This window comes from Thunnus albacares, chromosome 2 (assembly GCF_914725855.1).
Source record: "Thunnus albacares chromosome 2, fThuAlb1.1, whole genome shotgun sequence".
NCBI lineage: Eukaryota > Metazoa > Chordata > Actinopteri > Scombriformes > Scombridae > Thunnus > Thunnus albacares.
Window position 1 is genome coordinate 16,991,511 of NC_058107.1, and position 12,815 is coordinate 17,004,325.

Here is a 12,815-nt window from a genome sequence, read left to right on the forward strand (position 1 = left end):
CTGTCAGGAGGCGCAGCAGACTGGGCCTGCTGTCATGGTGTTAATATAGATGTCACCCAGTCTATGCAGAGTGTCGCAAGGCAGGCAGGCCTTTAGGCAGCCACAGCCCTAATCTTGTTTGAAAGGCTGGTCTCCTTTCCTCTCATCTCCCTCCGTGTTTGGCTCGACGGCCACACACGGAACACACACACACACACACACACAAGCATGCATGCATACTCAAAAAAAAAAAAGACAACCTCTCACTTGAATACACAGGCTCTCTTAGAGATCTCTGTCACACATACTGTACATACTTGCTCACAGATGAAAACAAAACATCCCATTTGAGTAGGCACATTCTCTCCCTTTCAGACACACACACACACACACACACAAAGACAAACACGCTCTTCTGTGATGCTGTGCCCCAGGCTGGCCGCCCTCTCCATCTGCCCCACCTCCTGCGCCCACAGCTCAACTTTGATCTGTCTTTCTAGAGACAGAGGCTTGTGTATGTGAACTGTGTATGTAAGAGTGTTTGCGTATACACGTTTATGCAATCAAAGACATATTGCTTTTCTCAGTGTTGGTGTGTGTTACAATTGTATCTCCCCTCCAGCTGTAGACTGATGCGCAGCTTCATTTGGTGTGTATGTGTGTGTGTGTGTGTCAGCATGTAAATGTGTGTGTGGTGCAGCAGAAGTGCCAGCTGTTATTTGGTGTGGGGTTTGCTAGTGTAGAAGGCCGTCAGCTAGATGAGCAGCAAGTCGCTGTGTGACAAGACAAGGCTCTGAGGGGACTTAGGCCTGAGATGTCAATGTGTGTATGTGTGTGTGTGTGTGTGTGTGTGTGTGTTTTATGCTATTTCAGATCCCTCTTCCCATCATGCTTCTCTCCGTTTGCTCTCTCTGCGGTTCCCTCATTCGTCAGTGAGCAGGGTTGCGACCCTGTCTGAAGGGACGGTCTCCTGGGCTTCGCGCTGAGCATCTGTTGAAAGATCACAGCTCGGGCTACATTTGAGGAGGTCTCCTCTCATCCTACTGATCCCTGCCTCCATCTTTCCTCCCCTCTCCATCTTTTTGTTCCCAGCTCTCCCCCTTTGTCCGTCTGTTTGTCTGTCTCTCCGTCCGTCTTTATCACTCTAAACCCCCTCCCCAATGCAGCTCTAGTTCTCCTCTGCCATTTTATCATCCTCTTACCCTCTCTGTCTGTCTGTCTGCTTGCCATCCCCTCTAACCCTCTCCTGCTCCCTCCCTCCCTCTTTACCCATCCATCTCCATGCTTAAATATCAACAGGCTCGAATCTGTCACTCTAGAGGGCCATTGATTTTGTTTTGTTGTTTTGAGGAATCCACTTGAAAGACAATAACAGACTGTCCCCCAAGAGCAGCGTCGCAGACTGATTATAGCCTCCTCAACAAACACACTCTGTGGCTGGTGAAGGATGGCTTTTTATAATGCCTGAAGGGACCATTTGAATACCTGATATGTGTCTACTACTGTGTGTAGTTATTTTACAGCAAAATGTGGTGACTATTGTGTGGTATTGCATCCAAATACCATTTCTTTTGTCATTTATTATTTGGTTCTGGCTATGTTTGCAAGCAAACCAAAGTGTTTTTATTTTGTATGATGCAGAGAAAATAAATTATATAAAGGAATGTATCAGACTGACAGCTGTAAAGGAAAAAGAACTTTTATTTGCACCAATTTGAAATGAGACTATTTATTTTTTAAATGATACTGTACATAGCTAACTACTTATTAATTATTGGTTGTATTTTATACAGTATGCCTGTTGATGGTCTGGTGATATTGTAAAGTAGGTGTATGCCTGCCTCATTTTCTAAGATCTGTCTTTTTTCCGCCTGCAACGTTGCCTGCCTGTGACATCATCCTCATGTGCCCAGTTCTGACCAATGTCATTTCAGGACAGGAATACTGTACGAGCTGAGACGTGGGTGGGTCAGGAGAGGCGAAAGTCATGAGAAAATATGATGTATATATTTCTGGTTTGAGAAATGAAATGCATCTGATGTATGTTGCTTATTTTGAAAAAGAGGAAAAACAAACATGAGATTAAATATTTTTTATCATCTTCAGAGTGTCTGGATTCTTGCACAATGTGCTTTCCACATCAACAAGCTCATTTTTAAGTGAATACCGGTAGCAGCGAAGGGGATAAGACCATTCATCTCAGTCTCCAACACCGACCGCGCTCACATTTCAGGTTCAAATCCCCCTCTCCTCACCTCCATTGCTACATCGCCCACTCGACCCACTCAAACATGCAGGCTTTAAGCCCCTCTCCTCATTCATGTTCAGCTTCAGGAAGTGGCTCATTCTTCACTGCTGTCTGTGTGGCGGAGACCCTGAGTGCACATCAGTGTCTCAAGCATCCCAGACCACGATAACTTCTGTGAGAACTGATGTTACTCTTTTACAGCAGCCCCCACATCATGCTACTCGATCTTTTAGAGCGCCTTTCAGCTGCCATGTCCCCCCCTGACTTATTGGTATTAAAATACTACACCGGAAATTTTTTAACTTCGTAGCATAAAAGTGTAAAACTCAACCAACTTATTTTTCTTTATTTTGTTATAAATAATAGTGACATCTGTTAAACAATCTAATTTTTGAACATTAAGAAAAGTAGAAAAACTCAAACTTGAGGTAGTAACAGTCTACACAGAAATGTTAGTGTTGCCATGACAACATTTTCCATTTCAGAAATATTTGCAAAGTATAAAATATTTGACACCAAAACAGGTAGTGAAATAGAACCAAACTATGATGTAGTTACAATCAAATGAGTATAAAACTGTATGTCTGTAGAAATGAACCTACAGTCAACTTAAAAAACAACAACAACACATGCTTACCTATTTACCTGAATGAGAAGACAAGAGAAGGCCACATTAGTTTGAAGGCATGCATCCACAGAAGGCCAGGAGGTGGATATAACTAACACAGATGCACTTTGGTGAACATTTCAATCACAGATTATCTTGCCTATTTCTTTATTTCATGTCTTTTTCAATGTGTTTTCTTTCTTCTTCAATTGATTCTATGTCACACATCAGCCACTAGTGCTTCTCCCAGAGACTTCATATCCCCCAGTACCTCCATTAGTAACAGAGTGTTCTCTCCTTTGCACTCTTTCACTGCCTGAGACACCTGCTCCAGGTAACTCCCTCTGCCGAGCTCCAACAGTGTCTCTATATCCGCCACCAGCCTCACTGCCCGCTGGTCTGTCCAGCCCAAAGTCACTTTTTCAAGTGAGTGCATCTCCAGGGCTCTAACCAGCCTGTGTCCCAGATTGTGGGTCTTGTCGTTGGACTGTGTGTGGCTGGGCAGGCCCCTCTCCTGCCGGTAGGAGAAAATGAGGTGTGACAGCAGAGAGGATCCGGCCTCAAGGAGGGGCAGGTTCAAGACCTCGGACACGTTCTTTCTCAGGGTAGAGTCACCGACCTGTGCGCTGTGGAGGAGCTCCTCCCTCTGACTTGCTGCAGAGACCAGATCCAGCGCAGTCCGCCCGTTTCCATCAGTCTGTTGGAGGAGAACTGAGCCTGGAGGGGACAGAAGTATACAGCGTCAGATCACACAACCTTTACTGTCCTCAATAGAAGACATTTCTCTCACAGCTCGATGCCGCTACATGTTCCTCGAAGGTGTCGGTACATATGCAGTACACATAATGCACATGACAGCTTGTACGTCCATGATGACATAATTGTGCCTGAAAAGACTGTATGCATGACCTAGCACTTCCCTCTTAAAAGTCGACTGGTTCTCTGTGTGTGGTGCAAAATTCCTCTGCTGACTCCTTCAAAATGCAGCACCAAGAGGAAACAACCTGAGACAAGCATGACTGTAAATGTTTTCCTATATATATGTTTGACAGGCATCTATTTTTTTTTTTCTGCACTGTTACACTGTGCTACAGAATCAATGTTATTATGACTATTTTCAAAAAACATACTCAAAAGTCAACTCCAATTTGTTCTGGTTGCACAGAACGCTTCGTCTATATTGTACAAAGGCAGAAAGTCTTTAAGAAGATCTGATCGCGCTATCCAAGTAAGACAACTCTATATGAAGGCACAAGGATACGAGCACATCACATCACACACACACACACGGAAAACAGAAAATCTAAATACAAACACTACCTAAACATTCATGCACTATGACCCACCAGTATTTATTCTACCTTTAGTAAGCTCATCTTTACGTTGCCTCTTGTTTCTTGTAGCATCACCTGAAAATGCTTTTGAGGAAATTAGCACAGAGGACATTTGGTGATTTAAAATTATATCTGGTAACATCCACCTGTAGTTTTGGCAAGCTGCACAATACAGAGGGATTTGATCGAATTTGAAATATTTGATTTTGAATGGAAGACTAGGAGGTTAATAAGTGTAATGTTAAGCATCATTATCAAATAAGGCGGAAGAGACACTGCACGGGTCAATGGCAGGACACGGCAACGGATATAAATAGTGCGCAGACACACACATGAAGCCATATGCTATACAGTACACACACATACAGAAACTCTCCCACACACACACACACACACACACACAGCGTAGTGAGGAGTTAAAGTGAACAGCTGTTTTCCCACTGGGCCTCAGTGCCAGCCAGGGCTTTTAGCTCACTTCAGTGCTAACTTCAGCTGACACCTTGTCTTAACTGTGTGACGGGCGGGTCACTTTGTGTTTGTGTAAAAAGCACAGAGGGCTAGTGACCTGATGGAGGCTCCGCTTTCCTGTTAGCTTTTTGATGTAATGTTGTGAGCGAGCTCATTGCTACAGTATCAACAGTAGCACTAACACAGGGAACTACCGCGGGTGACAAACTCGCAACAGACCTTGACTGTGACATCAGAAAATTGCTCCGTTAAAAGTTCACGCTTCATAGAGATGTGAAAAAGTGGTTTGTGAGGATGATTTGTTCCAGCAAAGTTTATGAACTAATCCAAATCGTTTGTGACTGTGGCACAATACTATCTTGGCTTGCACTTTCAATGAAGATCAGCGGTAATATTTCAGCGAAAGAGACAGATGTGGCACACTAATGTTATGATGAATACAAATATCTTTACATTGAAAGCATCTCCAATAACCTTGCCTTTACCCTTTCAGTCCTGCCTCGCCACATTCAAACTGAACATGACAGTCACAGCTGAATGCAACAGTTTTTTTTTTTTTTGCCTCTCTCAAAGCCAGAAAAGTTACAACAGTGACAATTACGTCTCCTCTTTCTGCTCTTCTGCTTTGTCTGTTCAGACTGAAAGCCATTTTCCAGTGTCAGACAGGCCTGTGCGCACTTAGCCTACATGGAGCGGGTCGAGTTAAGTGTGAGCCCTTTGTTTGCTTTCAGATAGACCCATTTCTATGGCAAACTGCTCTTGATGGCACTTGACTGTTCAACCTCAGCAATGCTGCGGCCACTTGTGAGCGAGTTTACAGCTCTGTGGAGGCTTGGCGTGACACACAGACGGCTGAAAGGCTGGTTGATACCACTGCTGGCAGTTGTTTTTCTTTGACAGACACTGTGGGGCTGCAGGAAGCATGATGTTTTAAAGGAGGGACAATCATGAGTGTGCGTGTGTGTGGTGTATTGTGACATAAACCACACGTACTAAGCCTCCCAAATGCCATTTTGACAAAAAGACAGAATGTAGCCTTGTTTTAAGAGACACGCTTTAAAAAAAAAAAAAAAAAAAAAGTTAAAAATGGAAAGTTATGAATTCAGAAATTGCTCTCCATCTCTCTATCTGCCACAGAACTAACACTATGTATAGCAGTTATGAGATAATCGGTGAGAGCTCACGTAGCTGTTAGCGGGGAAGGTCAGCGCTCATCTACCTTTTAGTGCTTCAAGCCTGAGTGGCAAAAACTCAATCTGCATAAATTGTGGCATTAATCTACATAAACTTTTACATAAGCGGGGAAATTTCAAATGCAGGGGTCAGGCGTCGGGGGCAGCAGTCAAGGACGTAAGAGCACAGATTTGATCAAAGTGGCCACAAGAGAAAGACGAGGGGGAGGGAGAGGGAGACGGAGTGACATGGTGTGTGTGTGTGTGAGAGAGAGAGAGTGAGGTAGCTCACAGCAGGTCATAATCACCAGGTTCCTATAACAAGCTGTCCTCACTATTATGCTCATCCAGTAGGAGTGACTGTAATGTGTGAAGCTGACCATGGCATGACACACTGCAGAAAGGTGCAGGTCCACCACAATGTGGATATGTTTTTTTTTTTTTTTTTTTTTTTGAACCACCACTATAGAACCCCATACAGACACTCGCAACACTATGTCTGCTGGAAAATAGATCTGCCATTGTCGCTTCTGGATGAACTCTAACAAAGATGGGATGGTTTTGGAAGACCAAGGTTGTTTTTCATTACAGTTCATCCTGTTCTATGCCTTTCTTTGAGAGGACCAGCCTTGGACAGAGTTCTGCAAGGATCCTCTCAGCCTGGGGCACAAACCTAAGCATGTCATGCAGTGTTTTCTACCTGAGGAGGAAAAGAGAAGAGTGGACAAAGTTTACTTCTTCCACTTCTGCTTAATACTTCTGCTTTCCCTGGCACAATACAGGGTCATATGAATTGCTCCTCATTCTTAAATGGTGTGTGTGTGTGAGTGTTATAATCTGTTGGATGTATGGTTAGAATTCAAGAACATTTAGATATAACGAATATAAAACTGAACAAAGAAAGGCTAAATTCAAATTTAATACTTAGATATGTGCAGAGTAAATGCATGCATGCATAGTGAATGTGCATAAACTAAATTTATAAATTGCTTTACACCACTCACTCTTGAAATGCATGAATTTCCTTGCAGTTAAGTAAAATGAAACTCCTACAGTATGTTCTCCTCTCATGGGAAATTCGGTTGTTGGAGCGGCAAAGATATGTAAACGAATATCGCAGAAATAATTTAAGCACAAAGCATCACTTACACTACAAGCCAGATACCATATTATAACTGCATTTTTGAACAACGGAAATCATGTTGCACTTGTGTTTTATGTGTGCAGTGACCAACAGGAAAAATTCCCTTTTATTGATGATGAAAATTGGAAATGACAATAAAACTGCCCGACACAAAAATGCAAAATAAAATCACCGCAATCTGCTACAGTCTCTCAGTCCAATCTAAACTACCACTGCCTCTTTTCTAGCATTCCTTCTGTCATGTCTGTCAATCCCAGCTCTGTTCGCTCACATCATCAGTAAGCCAGAAGAAAGAAATGCAAGATTGAGAGGCACAGTTTTCCAGTGTACCCTGCCGTCATTGTGTCAAAACCAGCTGACAGACAGGCTCAAACCGGAGGGATGACACTGGTGTGGGGAGGAGAGGAGCCCTGCAGCACGGCCCTGGGCTCGGCTTGCCTGAAAGCCGGTACGACTGACTGTATGGCTACGTGTTTGATTGTAGATCTGTCTGCCTGAAAGCTAACAGTGTGTGTCAATGCGAACTGTCTGCTCTTTGTCGCATATTTACCTGCCTGACTTTCTCTCTTTTATTTCCTTTATGCGTGTCTTTAACTTTCCAATGATTTTCTATTTATTTATCTCCGTACCAGCATGAGACTCTTTCACACACTGGACAACAGAATCCTCACTGTCATACGTCAGGGGATAGAAATTACAGTCTTGTGTACTAATACTCAGCTCAATTGCACTACATACAGACATCATTGCACATAACCAGTGCTAAATGACACATTTACCAACAGAAGTCATGAAAATAGCATCACATGCTGTTTATTTTGTATTACACACAGACACACACATACACATACACACACACACACACAGTTATGAGCTGGGGAATGGTTTTGGTGCAGGGACGGTGACTGAAGTGAATCCAGGTGCTGGCACTGGGTGTCAGATATGCTGCAGTGGAGATAAATACAACACCTGGGGTATTACATGAGAGCACAGGGTAATTACACCATCCTTTATGTGTGTGTGTGTGTGTGTGTGTGTGTGTGTACATGAATGCAAAAATGTCCCGCTAAGACTTCAGCTCTGAAGCTACGGCGGAGGGAGGGGAATTCACATGCCGAGCAAAAGCCACTGCCTGATGCACCAGCCAGATGCAGTCTACACACACACACACACACACACACACACACACACACACACACACACACACACACACATATACATACACAGCGCAAAGCCCTTTGGCCTTTAGAGGGCAGGCGAAGACAAGAAATATAAAAGCAAGAGTGGAGGAGGGGAAAATTGGTGCAAAAAGAGGGAGGGAGGGAAGGAAAGAAAGAAAGATGCAGTGCTCCCTCCCCCTATGTCTCTCTCTGTCTCTGGTCTGAGGCTGGGGCTGAGGCTGAGGCAGACAAGCTGGGAAGCAGGCAGCTCCACAGCATGGTAAACATCCTCTCTCTCTCTCTCTCTCTCTCTATCTCTCTCTCTCTCTCTCTTCCCCCCTCGCTGCCTGAAAAAGAGAGGCAGGGTGAGTGTGCGAACTGCAGCCAGGGGCACGGCATCACATATCCACAGGGAGCTGCTAGCTAGCGACTAGAAACCACAGCAAAAACAACAAGGCCAACCAAGTGAAGCACCAGAGCAGCCAGCGGAGAGGCATCAGATAAAGGAAAAAGAAAGACCGGCCAGACATGTGAATATGCTTAAATCTCTCTCTGCTTTAGCAACAGTGTCTGAACGCTCACCTATTTTTTTCGCTCCCCCTCTCTAGTGTGATAATCAGAGTATAAAAACAAAAAGAAAATATGGATGAGAAAAATGTGGAGGGTACATTAGATGAAGCGGTTGGGCCAATATCTTTATCTTAGTATTAGTATCTTTTTTTACATATTAGGAAAATACAATTGACCAATATTAGAGGAAGAACATTTCAACATAGCCAGTGAAAGTATGGTCAGTTTAATAGGTTGTGTCTGATTAACAGGTTCAGGCACAGATTACAGTCAGATCATAACCTTTTACAGGAAGTGTGGGAGGGTGATAAGGTACAGCAGGATGTGAAGGCATGGACACCAGCTGCTGGCTTCGTGTAATCCCCTGCCACTACAACACTTCTAGTGAGAGGGGGCATCAGATATACTCTGATTTACTGGATGCTGATCAGTGGTGGGCGATTAGCATCTTAAATGATCAGAGTGGAGCCCTAAATGAACTCTCTTGAATCAGAAATGGCTAATCATAACCATCAGCTGTTGGCTCTAAAACCACATCATGCACTGAATCTTCATGTGCAAGCGGATTAACAGTTTCCTATGATGCTATTAACATGCACACAGCCGCATTTAGTTAAGCAAACTAGTGCTTAATTTGATATAAGTAGACTGAAATGTGCCTACAAATCACATTATAGCAAAGGGGAACCAATGCTGAATCCATGAGCACAGAAAACGTAAAGGTGGGGGTATGCTGGGGAAGAACTAGTTTGTATGATGTGCCGTCTGACCATGTCGGAAGGTGAAAGTATGTATAGCTGTTCCAAACAGCCACACTTGAAGAGTGAAAAGCCTGCCATCATAGAGAAGAGTGACATGCGAAAAGTGACAAAGTAGTGTAGTTGTGTAAAGAATGAAAGAAGAGAGCTTGAGAAAGAAGTTCAAACCCTGCTTACATTGTCATCTCAACAGACTTGGCCAATCACTAAATGTCAGATTGAAACAGACGGTTTCGGCAAGTTATAGAAATTGTCAGATACAGCCCCTTCCCCAATTCCAGTGTCAGAAAGGTACGTGGGAAGGGGGTTTCAGAAGCTGTTGGACCATCTGACAAGCACCCGGGTTGGACCACACTGACACCATGAGACCAACTCTGATTTTAGAACTCACAACTCACAATATACACAATAATTTTCATGGAAAAAGACCAGTGCAAACTATGTCATGTTGGTATTATTTGCTCTTTTTCATACACAGTGCGCATAGTGCAAAGGTAGAAGGTGAAGCACAACAATATAGATGTTCTGTGCAAATCAGAAAGCATAAGGTGGGGTGTTCGTTTAGTTAAAAAAAATAAGATAAAATTTTAAAAAAAGGCTCTTTGATGTTGCTCCAAGAATCGATGTCCAAGGCCTAAGTGTGTTTTGAAGCGGCATCTTTTAGTTAATAATTTGGTGACTCCATCAGTGATCAGAAACTGATTACTTGACTGCAATGTGCAGCCACTAAATTTAAAGTGACTTCTGGAAATAATGCCACAAAATCCCATCAACATCAGGCTGCTGCTAAATGAACCCAGAAAGGGTGAATTTAAAGGGTCAGTTAAAAAATGCAGATAGTTTTGCTTTTATTGGCCCAGGTTTTGAGTTGTATATGTTTCTGCCTCTGCCTCAGTATAATAGAGGTGAGTGGAATTTCATTTTGTTCTCACAGCATTGAAAAATGACTAAATAAAATATAAAAAAATACAACAGCACAATCTCTTTCCAGCAACAACGTCCCTCTCAATTAAGGAAAATAAACAGGGGCGAGTCAAGGAGGAAGTAATCTTTTAGAAATTCTCTCTGGATAGTTGTGGGAACAGGATAGGCCCTTTTGACAGAAAACATTTTGACATGTCAGTCAGAAAAAACAAAAGTGTATATAATAAAATCAAAGATGGCTGAATTCTATTTATCTGCTTTGGTTTCAGGATCCTTGTGCATGCTGGCTCACAGTGACACTGTCGAGGCTTACCGGGGCACTCGAATACAGCAGAGTCATTGTTAATGTTATTAGAAACACCTGTGGTTTTCCTACTACAACAAGATGAGAGGCCTATTATCAATCATATACTTAAACTATTGCTTTACACACAGTTTTGGCAACAATAACAATACTGTTGAATGTGACTGCACCATTGCAACAGAGCCTCTTCTCTCTCAATTTTTTATCAAGCCGTTATTTGACATTGTGCTGTGAAAGTCATCCTTAGTAACTTCTGCTTTACTTTAGATTCTTGATGAATGAATGGCTGCTTCCACTGTGTGCACATCCTTGTAGAGCTCCAAACTCTTTGTTTTCTTGAGACGGTTTAACAATTTAGAGGTGAACTAGAGGTGGCCTTTACAACTGTAACAATTAAAAGACCAACACTCTACACACGCTGCAGGGTTTAACTTGTCATTGAAAGATTAGTTTAAGCAAACACACTTAACTGCTGTTGAATGTCTTTCTACTACACTTCATTTTCACTATATGACCCACTCCACCACTGTTCAAACACCACCCTATTGTTGACTTTCAATACACATTGTTGACTTCTTGTTAATGACTTTCAAGTAAGTAAAATTCCTTTTTTGTCTGTGTTTTTATCTCCATTATTTTTTCAATATACTATTCAATTCCTCTCTTGAGTCTTTGTTGAATGTTTTAATTTAAAGGGGGAAAAAAAAGAGTACTAACATTTTGTTTTCATAGAGTGTATGATGATGTGAGTTCAGGGCTGCAGCACAGAAACAGATAATGATCTTCATGGCCAACAAAACAAAATCATCTTTGGCCCATGACCATGCTGTTTTTCCTTTCAATCAGCCCAGAAGCTAACAAAAGGAATGAACTAAACCTTGAAACTCGGCTTTGTTTGCAGATGGAAAGAGCATGTTTTCAACACTTACAAGTTCACCACTCTCAATTATCATGTAGTCCTTACAAATAAATATATGACATTAAAACTCAAGATGGACCTTGTAGGTGAAAGACGACAGTGAAATAAAAATAGTTTAATGTTCCTTGGCCTCTACCCTTTCCTCCTCAGATAAGCTAGCTCCCGGTGGCCTTCATGCTGACTAAATGTATCAAGAGAAAAAAAAGGCCAAGATATGTGTTTGTGTACATTATAAAAGTGGTGCTGAGCAGGAGTCACGTGACACAGGGATAAGACTCATCGACTTTGGGATTAATATCCTTTATTCATCCTCAAACGTGTTCAGATATCAGTACTTTTGTGGGCAAAGGTTAATTGAAACCAAAACATGTCAGAAGACTTAAAAAGTTTGTCTTCTAGCAGTAATATGGAACAAAGAAAACTTCGCTCAGCCACATAAACTTAACTTTACGTATCTATTAGTGCCAATGAGGACAAGGGAGAAGCAGCTAGCAAAGATCCTGCAGCTAGCAAAGCCACAGACCATGATATGGCTCAGATTCAAATGATGCAGAGTAAGATATTAGAGGAAACTGCAGATCTGAAAGAAATTTGACCATCTCTGTATTCCATGGATACAAAGCTATCCTCCCTTATCTCCTGCATTACGGAGGTGGAAGAACGAGTGAGTAGGCTAGAAGCCAAGCAAGCTAGCAAGAACGCTAATCCTGCATCCACAAAAGTGGACATACACCTACTGACAGACAGACTGGCTACTGCTGAGTGCAGATCCAGACGCATAACCTCAGATTTGTTGGGATACCAGAAGGGGCTGAAAAGAACGACACTACTGCATACTAAACAAATTTATCTCAATGTCCCTGGGAATTGACCCTCACTTGGGTGGAATCGAAATGGACCGCGCTCACAGTATCAGGACAGGTCTGGAAGGTGGGGACAAGATCACCTCCTTTCTAAGGGGATTCATTATTCAATATGTCTCTCATAAAAAGAAGGTTAATGCTGCTAAGCTCATAGATCTAGAAAGGAGAATTGAGAACACTGAGTCCAAATTGAAAAGGAGTGTATCCGAAGGGGTTTTAAAAGAACTGATTCACCTTAAATACAAGTACAAGACTATAGTATCCAGGAAAACTGAGTTTCTTCTGTTTAGGGCCAGGCAGACTATTTTTGAACTGGGGGATAAAGTGGGAAATATTCTGGCTTGGTACATTAAACAGAAAGAGTC

General features: G+C 42.5%; 1 protein-coding gene across 1 annotated transcript in view; it reads right to left on the bottom strand.

Annotated features, from left to right (window-relative positions):
* Positions 1 to 1,728: 1,728 nt before the first annotated feature.
* slf1 (SMC5-SMC6 complex localization factor 1) overlaps positions 1,729 to 12,815 on the bottom strand; it is a 37,206-nt gene continuing 26,119 nt past the window's right edge. Inside the window, exon 18 of the mRNA XM_044369215.1 lies at positions 1,729 to 3,551. Coding sequence (XP_044225150.1) covers positions 3,055 to 3,551 — 497 coding nt within the window. The 3' untranslated portion in view covers positions 1,729 to 3,054. The remainder of the gene's footprint in view (positions 3,552 to 12,815) is intronic.